At 40.7% G+C, this 22,037-nt stretch overlaps 1 protein-coding gene and 7 non-coding genes across 11 annotated transcripts; 4 read left to right on the forward strand and 4 right to left on the reverse strand.

Moving 5' to 3' along the window:
- Positions 1-7,088: 7,088 nt before the first annotated feature.
- Positions 7,089-21,362, forward strand: LOC117773391 (P2Y purinoceptor 3). Of its 4 annotated transcripts, XM_034605271.1 has the most exons (4): positions 7,118-7,361; positions 7,392-7,468; positions 19,876-20,312; positions 20,474-21,362. In XM_034605271.1, the coding sequence occupies exons 2-4, from the start codon at positions 7,439-7,441 to the stop codon at positions 21,144-21,146; spliced, it is 1,140 nt and encodes a 379-aa protein (XP_034461162.1). In that variant the 5' UTR covers positions 7,118-7,361; positions 7,392-7,438; the 3' UTR covers positions 21,147-21,362. The 4 variants fall into 4 exon arrangements, with proteins under 4 accessions (XP_034461160.1, XP_034461162.1, XP_034461161.1 ...); XM_034605269.1 differs by lacking the exon at positions 7,392-7,468 and having other exon boundaries at positions 7,089-7,220; XM_034605270.1 differs by having other exon boundaries at positions 7,119-7,468.
- Positions 10,110-10,182, reverse strand: trnaa-agc. Its single transcript has one exon. It is a non-coding gene; the product is annotated as a tRNA-Ala (tRNA).
- trnaa-agc lies at positions 10,752-10,824 on the reverse strand. The gene has a single exon. It is a non-coding gene; the product is annotated as a tRNA-Ala (tRNA).
- trnaa-agc lies at positions 11,301-11,373 on the reverse strand. The gene has a single exon. It is a non-coding gene; the product is annotated as a tRNA-Ala (tRNA).
- trnaa-agc lies at positions 12,341-12,413 on the reverse strand. The gene has a single exon. It is a non-coding gene; the product is annotated as a tRNA-Ala (tRNA).
- Positions 15,103-15,175, forward strand: trnaa-agc. Its single transcript has one exon. It is a non-coding gene; the product is annotated as a tRNA-Ala (tRNA).
- trnaa-agc lies at positions 15,488-15,560 on the forward strand. The gene has a single exon. It is a non-coding gene; the product is annotated as a tRNA-Ala (tRNA).
- Positions 16,048-16,120, forward strand: trnaa-agc. Its single transcript has one exon. It is a non-coding gene; the product is annotated as a tRNA-Ala (tRNA).
- Positions 21,363-22,037: the final 675 nt, after the last annotated feature.

Here is a 22,037-nt window from a genome sequence, read left to right on the forward strand (position 1 = left end):
CGCCTCTTAAGTTTTAATTTGCACTTAAGTGAAAACAATTGAAAACACTCTGGTGTGTTTTAGGGGGGGAATTGCAAAGTTGTCTTAATCGCAGGTCCTTTTTTCTTTCTTTTTTTAAAAATTGTTTTACTTCTCTCATTTCCAAACATTAAAGGTGGTAATTTTTGAAGCGGAATACTCTTTTTTTCAGTCTGTTTATATGTTGCGCTTCTTCACCTTGATGGTGGAAACGCATCCAGAAACATTTACAACTCTACTTTACTTCCACCTTCCCTCTGTTTTTCTTTTTTTTGCCTTGCAGTTGCTAAGTCTTAGTTTTTCTCTCTTTTCCCATCAGTATAAATTAAAACACTACTATCTCAGTGAATAGTAGGCTCTTAAATGTCGTTGATGTTCTGCTGCAGCTTTTTTTCATTTTGATTTGTCAGTTTCAAGTTTAATTTGACACTAAATGTGATGCAAAAAGTGGAAATTCCTTGTCTTCCAAAAAAAAACAAAAAAACCGAAACATACTTGTATCCGCCCTGGATCGAGTATTAGGAACAACCCCATCTTTGGAAGTTTTAGTTTGGTACCCAGTTTGCACATGCTATGGTATATCTGTTACCGTAAGGTTGTGTTCGAAACTGAAGCCCAACGTCTGTTCAGCGTTGAGAGAAGTGAATTGTATGTTAGCTATTTGGTCCAGAGTGAAGGACCTGCGTCAGGCTTGTGATATGAAGTGTAAATCTGTTTTTAATTTTTTTTCTTTTTTTTTTAATGTTTTTTTGTTGTTGAGGGTTTTTTTTTTTAAGATCAGTTAGTGATCTTAGTACTATAACTAAGCCAAGTTTGTAATTGTATATTTACTGTAAAATGTAGAACATTGAATAACTATTAAAATTTTCCTATAAAAGGAAGATTGTCTTTTGTCCTTATTTCAGAATTGATACCATTCCTATGTTTCCTTGTGATGTAAACTCCTTAAGTTCAAAAACAATATTTATCTGCATGCATGTTACTGATGTGAAGCTTGTGTAACGATTTCTGTAAAGTTGACGCAGATACCGGTTTTATTTCGTCCAATTCGCTGGAAGCTAAAATCAATTACTGCAGTCTTTCCAGCTCTCTGCTCCCTTTCAAGAACCGGATGGTGTGAGGACACAAACACTGGCTGAAGGTTAGTGGCTGAAATGTTCAATTTGCAAATAGATGAACGTGGGCGAATTATTTCCTTCGTGGCTGACGTCAAAAAGAACGTTCACTCTTTCACTTCTCTCTGGATCCATCGACAGACATCCGACTGGGTTGAGCAACAGCAACCATCACTCATACAGACGCGCGCACACACAGACAGAGACACCTCTAATGGACAATGCCCCACCAAGCACACATCCTCCTACAGTATCTTTATCCTAATGTGCAGTGCAAGCAATGTCTGAATGGCTCGTAGTGATTGTAGGTTTTTAATATGTCACATTTCTTCATGTGTAATATAAACCAACTTGTGTGTGAATATGGAATTTATTAACAAATGTTTTGAAAATGCATTTTAAGATATTGTGAAATTACGTAAAATTACAATCTCACAGGTTTGAATCACACGTTGTCTTCACAAACCTTTCGCTGTTCGGAAGTGTTTTTTTCCTCATCTTCCCCCTTTGTATCAAGTCCAACAAAAAAGGCTATTATTTATAAAACAATAGAACATACAAAAGTAGATTATAAATATGTAAAAACGCATAGTAGGTATTTAATTTGACCAATAAGTGCATAGAGTGGAAACCATGGAAACAGTATAGGTAATGAGAGTTTACAAACATGACTTAAGTGGTCCATTACTAACTAATGACTTCCTTCATCCTCCAATGGGATCTGTCAGGACAGATCACATGGCAACATGTTACCACTTGTCCAAGTAGGATTAGTATTCTGATCACAGTATTGACTTCTTTTTAAGGGCAGGATATAAAAGCTGCTTTGATAAATTAGTAATGAATTGTTTTTATGCTCTATTGAAATGCTGTTGTGTTCTATAAGCATTTGACACACACTGTTTCCACTTATTTTACACTATGCTGCCACTGGCTCAGTGTTTTGCTTCCTATCTCTAATAATAAGCCACACATGCAGGATTCACACCTGATATTTAAAAGAACTGAAAACCTGCTTTTTAAAAATACAAGAATGAGACAGAAAAACTAAAAACAGTGGAAAGTTCAAATCTGGAGCGACATGGGACCATGTTTCAAGGTTAAGACATTTTCGATAGCTCATTAGCTACCATTAGACATCAGCTTACATTTGCCTTCAGCCACTTCTTTGCTAACAACACTTAATTTTTTTATGTGGGAATTATACATTTTATTTACGATAGTATGTCAGTGAAAATGTCAGTGAACCACTGAGACAGAAATATTTAAGCCAGGAAGTAAAATGCACTGGAATCAAGTTAAATAGATATTTGCTCCTGTGATCTGAATGTGATATAAAGTTATTAAACCAGAATACTTCTGAGTTCAGGTGAAAAGACAGCGACAGTTAGCATTTCATTGCTAGCTTGATTTCGTCCAGTACATTTTACTTACTTAATATGTCCATGATAGCATTGATATTTCAATACAAAAACAGCCCTTGTGTAGACAGTGGTTGAATGTTAACATCAGCTATTCATTGTCTGTTAGTGATCGTGTAAGCCGATCTTCCAGCTTCCCTGTGCTGCAGTGCACTGGGGGAGCCTGGAGAGATCAGGTGCTCGCGACCACTCGTCGGACAGTCGGATGAATTTCTTCCATGTCAGAAATATTGATCGGCTGTCGTCAGGCTCTGGCCCAGTTGAAGCATAGTCACAAGTTGGTTCCATCAAAATCTGCACATTTTCCCTCACTGTGTCTGTGTGAAATGGCAAAACAAAAAAGTAGGAAATGTGGTTTATGGCTGGAAGCAATTGCACAGCAAGAAATAAAATAAGTAAATAAAGTACATTAATCGGATTGGAGATTAGGATCAATTTACAATAAACTAGCCACAGCATACTTTCTTCACTATGCCGATGCCTCTTTTTTTATACATTTGTGTACTAAGACTTTGTCTTCCTCTTTCACAAAAACACTGGTTCATAGCTGGGCCAATGGAGCAGTATTGACTACTGTATATTGACTATAGACTTCTCACACCCTTCAGTGTGAGAAGTCGGGTCGTGTCCGACTGTTCAGTGTGAGAAGTCGGGTCGTGTCCGACCGTTCAGTGTGAGAACTTCGGGTTGTGTCCGACCGTACAGTGTGAGCACATAAATCATAAGCTTTGACTTTACATCTTGGACGATTTACAGTTAGATGTGGAATTGAACAACATTTCTTAGAGTCACACAGTCTATGCCCAGCTTTAGGCACCTGTGAAAAGAAAACAGTTTATAAGATTTATAAACCTGGATCACAGCAGTGCAACATTATTCTGTTCATAACAGCAGTTGAGCCTCCCTCCGTGAGCGGGATGTTAGAGTACAATGGCCGCCGTGTCTATTGGGGTCATCTGAGAGTTTCAAACATTCTTTGATTAATTAAAAACTGGTCAAACTAACCACATCAACCACAATTAGTTTAGACATGAGTCAGTTCTCACAGGGGATTAAAATTTGACGTGACAGCTAATGAAACGTTATCCAGAATAACCAGATAGGTTTGTAACACCAAATGGCTGTCACGCACTTCAAAGTCTGCGATTAAGAGTTGAAGAGAGCTCCAGTGCGAGACGTGGACCTCAGGCTCGTCTGTTTGCAGGGAAAGTAGTTTTGTGGAAAAACACACGGCAACTGTTTGGTTTGGCTCTCGATCGCTGGAATAAATTCCTGTGAAACTGTCACATTGCAGTCATTAAGATGAGTCTAGTGGTAAGCAATGCATAATCAAATATTTGTTCATGGCGTCATCTAATCAAAACAGTGTGAGAGGACAAAACCGTGAAGGCAGAGACAGAATATTCAGTACTTTCCTCCCTGAAATGCACCACAACAACTTTGAGAAACACTACTTCCACTGAACAAGCCATTTATAGACTCTGCAGCATTTAAGGACATCTTTGTAAAGTTCGATCTTTCCTGAGCTGTGCTGTTGCAGAACACGGCGCAAATAAGGGAGGAGGTGTCTGTGTGGATCAGAGAGACTCTTGCACTATACCCCACGATCATGATGAAATACTCTGAGTAAGCTCCGAGTGACGCGTTTCTGGGGAAAAATCTCTGCACACCTCCCAGTCTGGACACGTCTCTGTTTCAACATGATTAATGAACCAATTCAGAAAAAGAGTTCTGCTGGATGTTTGTCAACTGTGTGATCTCACTGGGGATTTAGAAATGTAATCATCTTGAGTGGCCACACCGTCTTTAGTATATAAATGTTCTCAGTGACATGAAGAAATTAGATTCATCCACTTGCTCTTTTTTTATGTATTATATTAATATTTCAAACCTCCTGAATAAAATTTTATGATCACTTTCTAACCTGTGCAAAATATTGTGTATGGTCAAAGGTTAACAAAGCACCAGTGAGATTTACTGCAGTTCAATAAGAATCATTTTCTGTTCAGCATTCATAGTGGCTCAGCTCGCATACACACTTTGGACTGGACGGCTGCAGAGAGTGAAGTCGGCTCAAATCAATCATTCACACTCAGTGAGTCATAAAGAAAATATTGAGGAGAGTCAAGGAAGAAGAGTCACCTCTATCATTACTAACATTGGGTTTTGGCCCATCAGTTAAGTTATTATATAAAGGTTGGGTTCATTGTGAGCTCAAAGTCACAAAAGAAAGTCAATATGCTGATCTCTGTGCAGTCATGACTCACCAGCCACAACACTGAGGACGAAAAGTAAGAGTGTGAAAACACAGACATGGAATAATAGTTATAATAACTGTTTTCTTAGTCTCCTAATCTCCTGCCCAGGATCCAAAACACAACTATAGCCTCTGTTGTAGGTTTCCATAAGAGTGGTTGACAGTTCTTCGTCATGTGTTTGGATGTGGCTAATGTCACTGGCTACATTAGCCACTGTGCACATTATTTTTGTTTTTGCTCCTATAGGCATGTTTTCATGTTCACTTAAGTTACGTATTTTTTGGTATAACAACTGCCAATGTGTTGACTACTTGCACTGCCTCCTTAAATGCACACTTTAACCTATGCACAATATGTTTGGTTCTGCTGTTAGGTTACATTTTACTCACTTCAATTTAGTATTTCTTTATATATGACTAGTAATTTGATAACCAGCCTTTTACTCTTCCCTTTCACCACCATATTTCTTAAATGCTCTTCTTGCCCTGTATGTGTGTTTGAAGCTACTGGATACCTACATTTACTTTGGAATCAATATATAATATGTAATAGTATCCATCTATCGATCGAATGGCCAAACTTATAAAGCTAAATCAATCAGCCAGTCATCTATGTAAACAATAGTTATTTCCTGATGATTGTACAGATTTGAATCCATAAACAGAGCTTTCATGTATATAAATATATAAGGATATCGTTTTTTTTGTCTATAATAATAGGTTTTATAAATGCACTTTAGGCCAAATACAAATTTTAAGGTCACTGACTGCAGTTTGTACTCGGCCACATCTCGGAATTATTTTTCCAAAATGAGAGAAACTCTGTTTTATGGCCGCAGCTTATCAGATGTGTTCTGATGGAAACCGGACCCAGAGCAGGAAACACAAATATTGCCAAATCAAATAAGAGCATAATAAAAGTCCCATAAAATCCAGACAACAGATGTAGTGACACATGGAGTCTGATTCTGTTGCTTTGTCTTGTTTACCAGTTGTTGCCAATTTGTGTTTAATTTCATGAGCTGCAAACAAATATTTATCAGACTCCAAGATGTTGGACCATGGTGAGGATCATAGCGGTGATACTCACATTTAGCACATGACATCATTAGCGGAGGACTCTGTGTTGGTGCAGGCTTTCAGCCCACCCACACAGGGTCAATACACAGAAGCTTGACATGTTCCTCTGCCAGAAAATATTATTTGTGTTATCACCGGAAACTGCAGACAACACTGACGTCACTGAGTTTGTGTCTTTGGGATTTTGATGTTCATTATACAGGGGCTGGAGCCAATTCTGGAAAATATTGGCCGAGAGGTCAGTCTATCACTGCCCCCACCATGAACTGTTTATTAAATTGGATATAAACTCCTAGGTCGGAAAGTGAAGCCATTGTGGAAGTGCCTGTATTCTAACGTGTATTGTGTTGTGTATTATTTTGAATGACCAGCAGAGGGTGACTTCACCGGTTGCAAAAAGATGATGACCCTTGGAATTTCCGACCCGCGAGCTGGAAGTTGTAACTGGAACACCACCTCATTTCGGAAGGTCGGAGGAACCTCACCATCCCGGACTTTGATATCCAAGATGGCCCCTCCGTATAACAACAGTAGTGAAAGCTGTAGTTTTATCATAGTCATAGGATTGTCCAATTACTATTTTACTACGTTGTTAGTGTGCATGAAATACCACGTAATGCATTATTATGAACTGTTTTTGCAAACAATGGCTAGTTGGCTAATGTAAACATTGTTCCTTCGCAACTAGAATGCTATCAACTCGGGTTATTCGGCTGTGAGGTCATTCCGAGGGCCGAGCCCTGAGCTCTGAGGTGGCTCCTATCACATGAGCCTCTTCTGGAAGAGAACGTCTGGCACTAGCCTAGGAAATGAGCTATTATTCAAGCCATTTACATCTAAATGCTGCATTCCGAGAGTACATGAGTGGTCACGTGATATGCGTTTACAGGCGTGTTAGAATGGACAGGGATTAAAACTGATATGGAGCTGAAATACTCATGTGGAAAGAGATAGTTTTCAAATGAAAACATAGCGGTGTGGATGTAGCCCCAGTTGCTCCCATGCATGTCGGGGGTGGTGGGGGCCTCTCACATGATTGTGCCCGCAGGGGTCTATTGTCTGATAATCCGGCCATGGTTTGAGCCCGTACTACACTACACCTGCTTCTCAGCCAGTCAGAAACACTGGTGTGACACAACTGAAAGCTTTCTCCCTTCAAATGAATAACAAAGTGTGCTGACATGTGACACAATCACGTTTGACAAAAGCGACATGTGTGCGGTGCAGAGGACTCATTGCGCGTGCGTGGCAGCAGCCGTTGTCCGGTTACGCCGCTGCAGCTCCAGTGGGAGCAGAGCGCGTGCAGCCACCGGAGCCGCATCACAGCAGGTAGAATAGTTCCGGGATTTTTTAAAAAACACACACACACTCGTGTTTGTGATATCAAACCGCGTTCGCGTGAGATTCCTTCAGTGTTGTTGTTTGACTCCTCGCGGGTCTGGACTGGTGTGTTTCTGTGTGTCTGAGTGTGTGTGTGTGTGTGTGTGTGTGTGTGTGGAGGAGAGTGAGGAGGACGAGTCTGCCATGGCTGCGACGCCAACTTGTTGATGTTGCCATTGAAGTTTATGACATTCAGGGTAAGTTTGTTTTCATCTTTTTACAGGTTCTTGCCTGTTTCTTACTAAACCCTGAAGGATTGTGGGACATGTAGGACACACATGATGTATTCACTGGGCACCACTCTTATCATGTCAGCTATACGTGTTATCATAGTTTTCAAAACACCTGCAATCCTCTTACATGCATTGAAATATTACACATCCAAGAAAAGTTTTATAAAGAAACGGAATAAAGCAAATACACAACATCTGGGACTGAAATAATCCCACAAACATCTGTGTGTTGTGGTGGAGGAAGATTTGACATGTGTGCACTCATGTTACGGGGGGTATGATGGAGTTGTTACCCTCCTGAATTATCGTAACACTGTATAGCTGCTTCTAGACGTGCACTTAACTCCGGATAATCTCCTGGCTGTCTCTAGAGAGGCTGTATGTGAGAATGCAACTGTCCGATTGAGAGGCTCCAGACTTTCTTCGTAATTTCTCAAGCCAGCCCCCTAGTAAATGCTCTGGATAATGTCTGAATGAGCCGGTGTAAGAATACAGGAGATCGTCCGCAGGATTCACCGTGAGCACATAACACCAGTGTTATTTCCCTGTAAATAAAAACACGTAATCCCTGCAGCAGAATGAATATGGTACATCCTGCCTCTGCCTGCTGCACCACCCCTCTATAACAAGATGTGGGTGTGTTTGTGTCTAAAACGGCTAATGAGAACTATTGACTGTTATAAAGCATGAGAAAATGGTTGGTTTTCTTGATTCAGTGTAATTTGATGCAAATACTAAATAATAACGCATTGCAACCGTATTTTATCGTAGCCACTTTGGCTACTAGCTAGTTGGTATTATCTAGCATGTATGACATACTATATATGCCATTTGACCTCACCCTTCCAATTTTCCACCGAAAGTTATGCCCTTGTGTGCAGTTGAAAACAAGTTATTTTACTTTTGGTTTGGAGATTTTTTCAGTGCATCCAAATAAAGCAGAAACCTCAGGGAACATGTTCTTCTAGTCAGGGTGGTGAAACAACCAGAGCCCACGTGCTGTTGTCAAGATGCAAGAGGAAGTGTAGCCTGCCTCAGGGCACTAGGGTTTTAATTGCGCAATGCACATATCAGGTGTCAATACCTCTGAAATGATGGGTGTGTTTGTGCGAATCTTGCAGAAAGAGGTGTAAGGCTTTGCAGAACGTTGCAATGAAAGTAATTCAAAGAAATTAGGGTACCTCTGAGATCTTCCTACGAGGTGCGTTCAATAACCCTCGGGCACACCATCGTGTGGCTATGTCCGCTAGCTTCGCTACTTCTGGTAGAGGACATTTAGGCTAAAAACATGGTGTAAATGACCCGTTCAAGTCCAATATGAATGTCGGGGCTTGCAGATACTTGGATGACACCACTAGAGCAGTAAGGAGGCATTTTATGTTTTTTCTGCTTTATTACGTCTGAAGAAGAGGTCACCTGGGCTAAACACTGTTTACCCATGAAACTTCTAAAGTGTTTTGTGGACACCACCCCTCCATTGGCATAGTGGTGAGTAGTTAATGAGTGAATTTTCATTTTTCGGTGGACTATCCCTTGAATGCTTGAAAAAATGACTCTAACAATTGATTAATGAACATTTCTGTTAATGTATCATTACATACAAAATGTATGCCCTTACACCAGTGGAAAATGCCGAAGAAAGATTTTAGCAACATGCTCATCTTACACAAATCCATATGTCATGTTTTTCACAACTTATGGTCTTAAGTCCCTTATGGTCTTATGGTCTTAAGTTAAAAAGTTGTCCCATCACTGTGGTAATAACCCAGATTGGTTTACATCTGCTGTCATGTGTAAAGAGCTGGCACACTGGCCATGGGACTTTTGGCCCAATTACTGTGTTTCCTTAGAAGATTCCTTTCTGCCAGGCAGAGTTCGTGTTTTGTTTGTCTGACTGGGAGCAGACTAACGAACCACTGGTTTAGAGACATAAACAGTGCTTAAAAATACTGTATAAATCTCAGAGATTGTCAGAGATGCATTGGGGGAGTCAGTCAGGGAAGACTTTGCTTTTCTTTTCGACCTGCCTCTTTACTGACACTGTTTTCACCCGAGCTGCATTCACATGTCCTCTGCACCACAAACCCATGACGACAGCCACCACAGGGCACATGCTGACTGATACTTACCCCTCTGTTAAGCCTTTCATTACTTTTATTTAACTGATGAAAGGTGTGTTTCAAGCTGTTTCAGCAACTCATCAGACACATTCAGACACATTCTGAACCAATCTTAGTCAGACTCAGCTGTCAATCATGAGGTTTTACCAAGTTTTTTTTACGACATTAAATAACTAATTAAAACCAAACTTACTGGATAAATTAACACTCGAAGATACATGGTGTGTGTGATAAGAAATTCCTAAAATGGCTATAGTTTGGTAAGAGGAGGCAGGACTTTTGACGTATACTGCAGCTAGCCACCAGGTGGCGATTTAGATGCCGTGGCTTCACTTTTGGGGAGCTGTCATGTCGTTCATCCAATTCCATTCATTACTGTGATGAAAGACGACTCTGCTTTGATGCTGTCTCCACTTTTCTATCTGTAGAAATCCTCTCAATCTTAAAAAACCCTGTACTATATGTTTCTGCAGTCAAAAGTCTACTGGAGAATGCGGGCATCGATCCCGCTACCTCTCGCATGCTAAGCGAGCGCTCTACCATTTGAGCTAATTCCCCTGCCCATTGTTTAGTTCATAGGACATGCTTTGGCTTCACTTTTGGGGAGCTGTCATGTCGTCCATCTTTACATACAGTCTGTAGTTAGACCTGTTAGATTTAGTGTGTTGTGTTAAGTTGTTGTGCGTTGGTGCTAAAGTACAGAGCTGGAGAGGACATGTTGATTTTTGGCAGTTCAAGATAATTTTTAACTCTTTAAACATCTTCAGTGATGCTTTGCCAATATTAACTTATAATAGTTTTGAATTGGGAAATGGATAATATATGCTATATAATAATTGTGGACACATTTTTATGCGCTGTAGTAGTAGTGCTGTAGTAGGAGGCTTACATTTTTCGGGCCATGAAAGTACAGTGGGTGTCTGGGGCCGAAAATGTAAATGTAGGAAAGATCTGATAATATACTTTACATTGCCTGGAAAGACAGACAGCCATTTATTAATTAACGTGATGAAAGACGACTCTTCTTTGATGCTGTCTCCACTTTTATATCTGTAGAAATCATAGGTAGAAATCCTCTCACCCTTTAAAAGCACTGTACTATATATGTCTGCAGTCAAAAGACTACCTGGAGAATGCGGGCATCGATCCCGCTACCTCTCGCATGCTAAGCGAGCGCTCTACCATTTGAGCTAATTCCCCTGCCCTCTGTTTAATACATAAGACATGTTATCGACATGACCTATACTGCAGTCAGCCACCAGACGGCGATTGAGGTGCTTTGGCTTCACATTTGGAGGCTATCATGTCGTCCATCTTTCATACAGTCTGTAGTTAGACATGTTAGATTTAGTGTGTTGTGTTAAGTTGTTGTGGATTGGTGCTATTGTGCTACACAGAGCTGAGTAGGAGGCGCTACTGTTTATATTAACAAAAAATTGTTTTTTTGTCTGTCCATGAAAGTACAGTGGGTGTTTGAGGCCCAAAATGTAAATGCAAGGAAGATCTGATATTATACTTTAAATTGTCTGGAAAGACAGACAGAATTAACGTGATGCAAGACGACTCTTCTTTGATGCTGTTTTCACTTTTATATCTGTAGAAATCACAGTTAGAAATCCTTTCACCCTTTAAAAGCACTGTACTATATACTGTATGTCTGCAGTCAAAAGACTACCTGGAGAATGCGGGCATCGATCCCGCTACTTCTCGCATGCTAAGCGAGCGCTCTACCATTTGAGCTAATTCCCCTGCCCTCTGCTGTCCACAAAAACACAAAATGACATGTCATGCTGCAGGAGTCTACACCCACAGTCCTGCAGCAGGAGTAATGTTACACTCCCCCTGCACTTAGGCGTATCTCACACACATACACACACACACGAACAAGCAGCTGCATAGTACAGTAGCTGTCTACTGCCTGGGCCCCAAAATGTAAATGCAAGGAAGAGCAGGTCTTACACTTTACATTGTCTGGAAAGAGAGAGAGAGAGTCATTTAATCATTAACGTGATGAAAGACGACACTATTCTTTCATACTGTTTTCATTGGTACATCTGTAGAAATCATAGGTAAACATCCTATCACTGTACTATATTTGTCCAGTACGGTGGCAAAGAGAGCTCAACGCTTTTTTTACTTTATATTTTTTGCAATAACCTCTCAGTAGCTAGAGATATATCCACCGTTCCAATCTGACACAAAATTATGCTGTGATAGTGGAAACATGCAGATTTACAACTTATTTCTTTTATCAAGTAATTTTGGGGGATTTTATTTGCCTGGTTTTCGACCAGTGTGAATTCTAGTCTGATTATCAAGATAAAGTTTAAGCCTTAATTAGACAGTTCACAGAACTGGTGGCTGGCTGCAGTACAGGTAATCTCACGTCCTCCATGTTAGTAGGTGGGACATGGACATGATATTTGCATGTCCTTTACAAAGAATGGTCAGGGGAATTAGCTCAAATGGTAGAGCGCTCGCTTAGCATGTGAGAAGTAGCGGGATCGATGCCCGCATTCTCCAGTAGGTTTTTGACTGTGGACTACGGTGGCCAAGAAAGCTCAACGCCCTGCAAATCAAGGAAAAAAATAGAAGAACAAACTCAACTGTGCTTGTGCTGTGACTTCTTCCAGCGCATTTGTCATGTCAAATTGATCTCTTGATTCTGAATGCGTTGAGCTTTCTTGGCCACCGTAGTCCACAGTTAAAAACCTACTGGAGAATGCGGGCATCGATCCCGCTACCTCTCGCATGCTAAGCGAGCGCTCTACCATTTGAGCTAATTCCCCTGCCCACTGTTCCTTGCAAAGGACATGCAGCTTTGATCTCCATGTCCCACCTACCAACATGGAGGATGTGATATGACCTGTACTGCAGCCAGCCACCAGTTCTGTGTGTCGAATAAAGGCTGAAACTTTATCTTGATAATCAGACTAGATTCCACATTGGTCGGAAATCAGGCAAATAAAATCCCCTTAAAATTACTTGATAAAAGAAATAAGTCGTAAATCTGCATGTTTCCACTATCACAGCATAATTTTGTGTCAGATTGGAACTATGAAAATCTCTAGCTGAGAGGTTATTGCAAAAAATATGAAGTCAAAAAGGTCCCCTCCATCCTCTTACTCAGAAAGAAACCAGTGAACATGAACATGAGTCCTGGCTGAATGAAGTAAGGAACCTTGTGGTGTATTATCGAAGTTTCATTGACCAATGCTCCACTGTCCTGTCTGTCTGTGTTTGACTTGTTTCATCAGAGCTGCATTCACTTCCCCTGTGTTTGGAAACCAGCTGACAAAGAGTCACAGCCTGAGCTCGCAACACACCACATAAAGTCCTCGCCCCAAATCCTTACAGCAATATTCATCCTCACCTTTTTGTCCACAACGCTTGGCAAATTATTACGAGCGGAGTGCAGCCTACTGTCACCTGCAGCCTTGTGTGTGATCGATGTTACCCCATGAGGGAATTCCTGTCTATCTGTACAGTGGACTAGAAGTTACTGGATTAACATTTAGTTTGTTTTACCACAGTAGGGGAAGTAATTCCCATGTTTTTAAAGCTTTTGGACATCTTCTGTCAAAATTGATCAGTGAGTACAACAGACATGTTTTAGCTTAAATGCTTGTGCTGCTTGCATGGTATATGTGTTGTTCTCCAAGTCGTTTATCAGCATGCCTGACTTTTTGCTTTTGGCTTTCATGCAACAACCAATTTTTTTTTCTCTTTCTGTTCATATGGTAAACAGTGTGCTAATTATGAACACCAGACTCACTCGTTATCATTGTTTCTATTTCTGCTTCAGCTGATTAATTTACAATGTCTCCTGTGTAATGGCCTGTAAGTGCCTTTCCTCGTGACTCATAGACTTGCATTAGCCTGCAGCACATTAGCTAAGATAATTAGATACATGTTTTATTTTTTAATCAAGACAAAGAGCTTTGATATTTGCTGTCTGTGTGTGTGTGTGTGTGTGTGTGTGTGTGTGTGTGTGTGTGTGTGTGTGTGTGTGTGTGTGTGTGTGTGTGTGTGTGTGTGTGTGTGTGTGTGTGTGTGTGTGTTCTGTCTTTGCTGGGCAATGAAATCATATATTTTCTTTTTATGGTGTGTTTGTCAGATACTGATTTTAGTTTCCTTCCTGCTCATTTTGTGTGCCTTAAAAAAAAAAAAAAAAAAATCTAAAAACACAATTCCTTAGAGTATGTATACAGTTGTGTTAGCCTGTCTGTGTGAGTCAGTGCACATTTTTGTGCTGTATTTCTGCAGAAGGCCAGAGGGTGAGGAGCAGTGCACATGAATCATTGATTAGTGTGCCCTGGGACAGTGCAGATCAGATATGGGATAATAATTAGCAATGAATGGTTTTCCGGCTTTCTGTCCTCAACATAGCAGCATCCCTCCTCATTATTATTATTACATTTCATTTAGCTGACGCTCCTCTGTTTACATCTATGTATATTACAGAGGCTCCTTTATATCGAGATTCTGCCATATTGCTGTTAAGAGGAGCACTTACACTGAACCAAACAAACCAGGATATTGCCACACTTGGCAATCTTAGATAGCATGCCAAGATTCAGGAATCTATTTTAACACAGCAGTGTTGGCATCTGTCCTTCAGTAAACATCAATAACAACAACTGAAAAAAAATGCATCCCCCATCAGTTCCGTGTTCTTACCTTTCAGTACAGCGATGCGGAATTAAGCCGTCGGAAATGCTAAGTCCGCTAGCTTAGCCAGTTCTGGTGGACTTTTACTTTTTGTAAATGACCTCGTTTTGAATTTGAATGTCGGGCTTGCAGACACTTAAATGAAACCACAGGAGCAGTATGGAGGCATGTTATGGTTTTTCTGTTGTTTTATTACATCTGAAGAAGGACTCACTATTGACTTCAATTGTATTGGATTCTGCTCTAATAAAGTTTACCCCTGAGACTCCAGAAGTGTTTTGTGGACTCAAACACTTCACTTTTTCTGTCCATTGGTTTAACACTGTTTTGGTCTCCACCAACTCTACTGTCTACAGTAGGTGTATTTGGTGCTGGGAGGGTAACATATATTGCAATAAGCCAAGATTTTTACCTTTAATTAATTTAATAATTTACACTGACAGTGACTGTGGTTCATGATGTCACCATATCCAAATGCTGAATAATCATTTAAACATGTGGTGTCTGTTATGCTCAGTAGTTCATGTCCTATATTTGTCCTGAGCTGCAGTCCCATTCCTGCAGTCATGGATTATAAATAATCATACAGCCCTGCCTTCCAGTCTGAGGCTAGAAATATGCAGCAGCTTGTTTGTTTGTTTGTGTGTGTGTGTGTATGTGTGTGTGAGAGAGAGACAGAGAGAGATAGAGAGAGAGAGATAAACCAAAGGGCAGGGGGAGTGTAACATTATTCCAACTGCAGGACTGTGGGTGTAGACTCCTGCAGCAAGACATGTCATGTGGTGTTTTTTTGGACAGCAGGGGGCAGGGGAATTAGCTCAAATGGTAGAGCGCTCGCTTAGCATGCGAGAGGTAGCGGGATCGATGCCCGCATTCTCCAGGTAGTCTTTTGACTGCAGACATATATATTACAGTGCTTGGATTCCTATCTATGATTTTCTACTGAAAACCGTATGAAGGAAAGGTGTCGTCCTTCATCATGTTAATGATTAAATGGCTCTCTCTCTCTCTCTCTCTGTGTCTTTTCAGACAATGTAACGTTTACTATCTGCTCTTCCTTGCATTTACATTTTATACAGGGAGGAGACAGCCACTGTACTTAATGGACAGTGGGTGGCACGTGGACATGGGACATAGGTGTCTCCTGCAGTGTGACATTTGATGAACTGTTTTTTGCAGAGAGTAGGAAGCAGGGGAATTAGCTCAAATGGTAGAGCGCTCGCTTAGCATGCGAGAAGTAGCGGGATCGATGCCCGCATTCTCCAGGTAGTCTTTTGACTGCAGACATACAGTATATAGTACAGTGCTTTTAAAGGGTGAGAGGATTTCTACCTATGATTTCTACAGATATAAAAGAGAATACAGCATCAAAGAAGAGTTGTCTTTCATCACGTTAATTAATAAATGGCTGTCTGTCTTTCCAGACAATGTAAAGTATAATATCAGATCTTTCTTGCATTTACATTTTGGGCCCCAGACAGCCACTGTACTTTCATGGACAGACAAAAAAAATCTAATTTTTGTTTATATAAACAGTGGCGCTTCATACTCAGCTCTGTGTAGCACTATATCACCAACCCACAAAAACTTAACACAACACACTAAAACTAATGGGTCTAACTACAGACTGTATGAAAGATGGACGACATGACAGACTCCAAAAGTGAAGCCAAAGCACATCAATCGCCCTCTGGTGGCTGACTGCAGTATAGGTCATGCCAAATCCATGTCCAATATACTTAACAGTGGGCAGGGGAATTAGCTCAAATGGTAGAGCGCTCGCTTAGCATGCGAGAGGTAGCGGGATCGATGCCCGCATTCTCCAGTATACTTTTGACTGCAGACATATATAGTACAGTGCTTTTAAAGGGTGAGAGGATTTTCACCAATGACTTCTACAGAATCAAAGAAGAGTTGTCTTTCATCAGGTTAATGAATAAATGGCTTTCCAGGCAATTTTAGCTCTTCCTTGCATTTACATTTTTGGCCCCAGACAGCCACTGTACTTTCATTGATAGACAAAAACTCCAATTCTGTTTATATAAACAGTAGCGCCTCCTACTCCTGGGCATAAAGATGAATGAGTCAATTATTATATAGCAGTGAATTATCAATTTCCCATATGGTAAACTATTATAAGTTAATATTGGCAAAGCATTACTGAACTGAGAGTAAAAATGATCTTGAACTGCCCAAAATCAACATGTCCTCTCCAGCTCTGTGTAGCACTTTAGCACCAACGCATAACAACTTAACACAACACATACTAAATCTAACAGGTCTAACCACAGACTGTATATAAACTACAAAGATGGACGACATGACAGCTCCCCAAAAGTGAAGCCAATGAGTCTTGAGAGCAGATGTTTGGACACATTTCAGGACAAACTGCCAAAAAAACCAAACCATGTGAGCAGGGAAAGCTGCACCCAGTCATCGAGCAAAAGTAATAATGACTCGTTCACACCCTTAATGACACATCAACTCCTGCAAAGGTCAGCGAGCAATAACTTAATTACGTGTTTGGCTTCGGTGTCAGGATGGAGTAAACATGTGGCTTGAAATGACTTCTTTACACACACACACACACACAATATTCTTACTTAGAATCTCATCTAAAAATAGTCAAGACTATAACTACACTGAGGAACATGTGTCTTTCATTTTAATCTTTTTCCTTTTAACATTCTTTGCCTTAGTTTTGTAGGAGCAAAAATGTATTTGTACTTATGCATTATCGTGTCATTTCAGAAACATCACAGGTATTTGAGTTGTCTTGGTAAAAAAAGAATAGATCCTTCTACAGTGGACTTTTTAAATAATGGAGCCAAGGCAACAATAATGAGCACTGGAAACAATTCTACCTCAAATTTCTGACAATCTGGTGTTGATTCTTGTGACATAAATCTGGCAAAATGAAAAGTTGTGATTTCCTAATGAATCATTTCCTTGCCTTTTTTTATTATGTATTTGTGCATTATTGTGTTTACCTATTGGACTTTTATTAAACTAAGATCAGACACCACAGACAACAAACACACACAGTCTGAGGTGTTTATGTTTTCCTCTGGTAGATATTTAAAATTGCATCCAAATTACAAATTTACCTGTAAATGTCCAAAGTCAAGTAGTATTTTCAAACTGATGAAGTATGTTTAAGTGCAACATATTCATTTTCTGTGATGACGCCAAACCTGCTGAAGGGCATGTCGGGTGTATTTGTATTGTTGGAAACAGGAGACTCTTTAGCAGTGACCTGTTTAAGTTTAGCTGTTCAATTCCAACAAGCTCAAAGTGACAAAAGCTCTGCTGTAGCTTAAGGATTGTCAGGGTCTGAGTTTTAACAATAAAGACGGTGATGCTGTTCTCTTGAGCCCGGCCCATTTATTGGTAGGTAGGACATGAGCCTTTCTCAGACATATTGATATCGCCGTCTGTTTGCCGATATCCATCCATCCATTATCTGTACTGCTAATCCTGAGAGGGCTGCAGGGGGCTGGAGCCAATCCCAGCCATTGGCCAAGAGGCGGGGTACGCCCTGGACAGGTCGCCAGCGTATCAGAGACAAACAGCCATTCACACTCACATTCACACCTACGGTCAATTTAGAGTCTCCAATTAACCAATAACCAATAATAATAATAACAATACAAAAATAAATTACATTTATGGTTATATGGTTGATATTCATCTATATTTAGTTGTAATTATGTTTTGTTTTATTCAAGATATTTATCCTGTTTTAACTGTAAAATATCAAGCCTCAATGACATTTGTTTGTCTGGGTTCGATAATGTCATCTTAGGAATCATTGCCAGTTTTTTAAATATATATATATCAGCCAAAATATCGGTATCAGAATTTTTTAAAATATCAATATCAGCATATGTCCTCAAAAAACCCCATCTGTCAGGCTGTATTGCTCACATCACACTACCTACCTGGAAGTTGGCGAGTCTGCTGCATACAGGCCTAAACATGCAGCAGCTCACCTTCTGTCACTATTCCCTCACCATCACAAAGAGATAAGCAATTTTGACGCACGCTGTGATTTATGGAGTTACTCAGACTTCACAAAGATTAATTATTTGAGTGTGGTGACATCATGGGGATTTAAGATTGCGCAGAAAGTTTATCTTATGATTATTGTTAAACCAGGAAAGGTGCGCCAACATGTAAATATAAGTGAGTCATCAGTAAATAAAGCCGAGCACTTCTCTCTGTTAATCTTCTGTGCTCACTGGTTTACTGTAGTGAAATGTTTTATGAAGCGATGTCACTCCGCTCCCCTCCTTCATCCACTCTATCAGGAATTATGAAATAATGCGTCACTGCTGTTCTCAGCAAAAATGTTTCTGAAAAAACAAAAACACACAACTACTCTTTTTGAAGCAGCTGCACGAGACACTACATGTGCACACACTCATACCCCCCCCCCCCCACACACACACACAGATCTTGGTTTTTAGTTGTGAAATTCCATGAGTCACAAGGCTGCGGAGGAAGTGGTTCAAAGCAAATCGCTCACTGGCCAACATGCTTCCATGTAAGAAGTGGATATGATTGATGTTGGTGGTGGGAGCAGTAATTAAGATTGTGTGTAGCAGTGTGTTCCAGACGCTGTGTGTTGGGAGTGGGAGTCCAGACAGTCTGCAGCGGTTTTCATTGCAAAACATGCAGCTGTCCAGATTCTACTGTTTATTAGAAATGATGGAAGGATAAAATGAATATTATCTAATGGGCTGGCTCTTATTTTATCAGCTGTTACTATTTATTTAGGTGCGGTGTTTCTAGCAACTGCTACTGGTGAATACACAGTGTTTGCAGGTGATAAAGTAATGAGGTATTTCGTAGAGTTATAGGTACAGGTTAAAATACATGAGTATGACTTCACCATGACATCTCAAAGACTCAATATGAGGGCTGCAGGGGGTCGTTAGCATTGTTACCTCACAGCAAGAAGATAGCTGCAGGTGTTTTTGCATATTCAGATTTTACTTTACTGGGATTTTGCTTCCATCATGACATGAGGTGTAAAGATGTAACCAGGTCTAATGGCTTTATAAAAATTATGGCCAGAAATACCAGCTGCTCTCTACTTGAGAGTCACAAATCATTGCATTTTGACGAAACGGGGATACCCCCACTCTGAAGCATTAAAGCTGCACCATTACAAACAGTAAGTAACTGAGCAGTTAGTTGAGGGGATAAAAATGTGGATACAATCCAGTGTTTGCCTTAAGGTGATGGCTTCATTGTGATTTATGAGATGTAAAGGTGTGAGGTGTGAGGTGTGAATCAAACAAATATTTATCTCTTGTGCCCTCTTGTGGAAAGTTTTTGTTTCTCTTTCTATCTTCGTCAGCACTTAAACATCCATTTAATCCAGTATTAGATTTTCAATGGGAATATCTTCTATCATTATATTATATTATATTATATTATATTATATTATATTACCAAATTGGCCCCCTCAAAGGTGGTATGGATAATCGACAGATGGATATATTGTATTGTATTACATTATACTACATTATATTAATAATAACCTGCCTTTCTCTCTCCCTGTCTCTGTTCCAGAATGTGAAGATGCCCCATCCTGTCGCCTCCCTCTCTACGGAAACGCTCATCTCCAAAACCTTCTCCTTGGACATCTTTTCCACCAGCATACTCCCCACAGACCCCTACACAGCGGCCAGCTTCAACACCAGCATCGGCAACTTAAGTGGGATCGGAATCCTTCGCTGCACCTATAAGGAAGATTTTAAACGTATTCTGCTCCCTGCCGTGTACACGCTTGTTCTCCTGCTCGGCCTCCCTCTCAACTCCGCTGTCATACTGAAGATATGGAGGACGAGGCCCAATCTTTCCAAGAACAACATCTACATGCTCAACCTGGCCATAGCCGACTTTCTGTATGTGATGTCACTTCCTCTACTCATCTACAACTACGGCAGCCATGACTACTGGCCTTTTGGGGAGTTTGCCTGTAAGCTGGTCAGGTTTCAGTTCTACAGGTGAGATCATTTAAACCAATGTTGGCTAATTATCTCTATACACAGCTGAGTGTTCAGAGTACTGCTTATTTTGACCTTTCCAGTTGAATTAGAAAACTTGGTCGAGCAGTTTGATCAGATTTAAACAATCTGATTTATTCTTTTCCATTTTACTCTTGTAGTAATCTACATGGCAGCATCCTCTTCCTCACCTGCATCAGCGTGCAGCGCTACGTGGGCATCTGCCATCCTTTGGCGATGTGGCACAAGCGGGGCAGTCGCAAGATGACGTGGTGCATCTGCGGAGGGGTTTGGCTGGTTGTTGCCATCCTGTGCGCACCTACGTTTTACTTCGCCGAGACGGGAATCCAGCGCAACCGCACAGTGTGTTACGACTTAAGCCCGCCGAAGCTCTCAGTGGCCTACTATCCTTACGGCATGGCTCTGACCTTCTTCGGCTTCTTGTTGCCTTTCATGGGCGTGATGGCGTGCTACTGCCGGATGGCCCACATCCTTTGTCGCCCAGTGTCCTACCAGGGTGTCTCCATGGCGAGTGCAGAGAAGCGGGACAAGGCGGTGAGGATGATCATCTTGGTGGCGGTGGTTTTCTGCATAAGCTTCCTGCCGTTTCACCTCACCAAGACCATGTACCTGGTGATACGCACCCTGCCCAATGCGCCTTGCGAGACCAGGAACATGTTCTCAATCATCTACAAGAGCACCAGGCCGTTCGCCAGCATGAACAGCTTTCTGGACCCAATTCTGTTCTACTTCACACAACCACGATACCGGCAGAGCACCCGGAGGTTTGTGCTCAGAGTCAGCAAACTCGGGGAAAAAGGCACGAGTGTGTGAGCGAACATACAGTCAAACACTGCAGCAGGCTTGGTGGTTCACCAGTGATGGATCCTAGGATTCTGCAAAGACTTTATTTGTCACTGTAACAAGGAAGTGCACCTTCCTCAGAGGATCTAACAGATTTAGAGACACTGGTTTATCAAGAAGCCTTAAAATGCAGCATAGGAACATTGCATTATGAGTGATAAACATAGACCAAGAAAAGCAGGAGGATGAAATGAATCATATCCTGCTCCTATGTAAATTACAAGTATTTGGGCCACTTAAATGGGGAAAAAAATGAGATTTCAAGAATTGTGATATCATGAGAGTAAAGTCGTATTACGAGAATAAAGGGAAAAACATTTTCTTTAGAAAATAAGCAGCAAGGCGATTCTGTACTTGTTGGAATTTTTCTCCATCTGGATCCAAAATCTTGAACCAATCTCAATGTTTCTTTACAAACAACATAACCTCTCTGTCACAGATGTCGTGATCAAAGCAGTCGAGCAAACATTTCCTCCTCCACAAAATATGCAATTTCCCTCCAGTCTGTGTGGTTCTTTTTTCAGAATAGACACAGTTCCTTACACAGTCTTTTCATATTCCTGATACTGATGACAATGCAATATTATGACTCTAGTCATGAAATCTGGTGAAAGGGAAATCTTATTTCCCTTTAAGTGGCGCCTAATACCCATATATATATATATATATATATATATTCATAGTACATCACCCTTACACAACTCACTTTTAATCATTTTTTCTTTTCATGTTTGTTTCTCACTGTGAAGTGTACAGTAAAGATACACACTTTCCTCTCCCTCAGCAGGTCTCCACAGGTATATAGGACTTATTTGTATACATGTGATGTGGAGGTGAATATGTACATAGTGAAGGAGAGAA

This window comes from Hippoglossus hippoglossus, chromosome 13, assembly GCF_009819705.1.
Source record: "Hippoglossus hippoglossus isolate fHipHip1 chromosome 13, fHipHip1.pri, whole genome shotgun sequence".
Classification (NCBI taxonomy): Eukaryota; Metazoa; Chordata; class Actinopteri; order Pleuronectiformes; family Pleuronectidae; genus Hippoglossus; species Hippoglossus hippoglossus.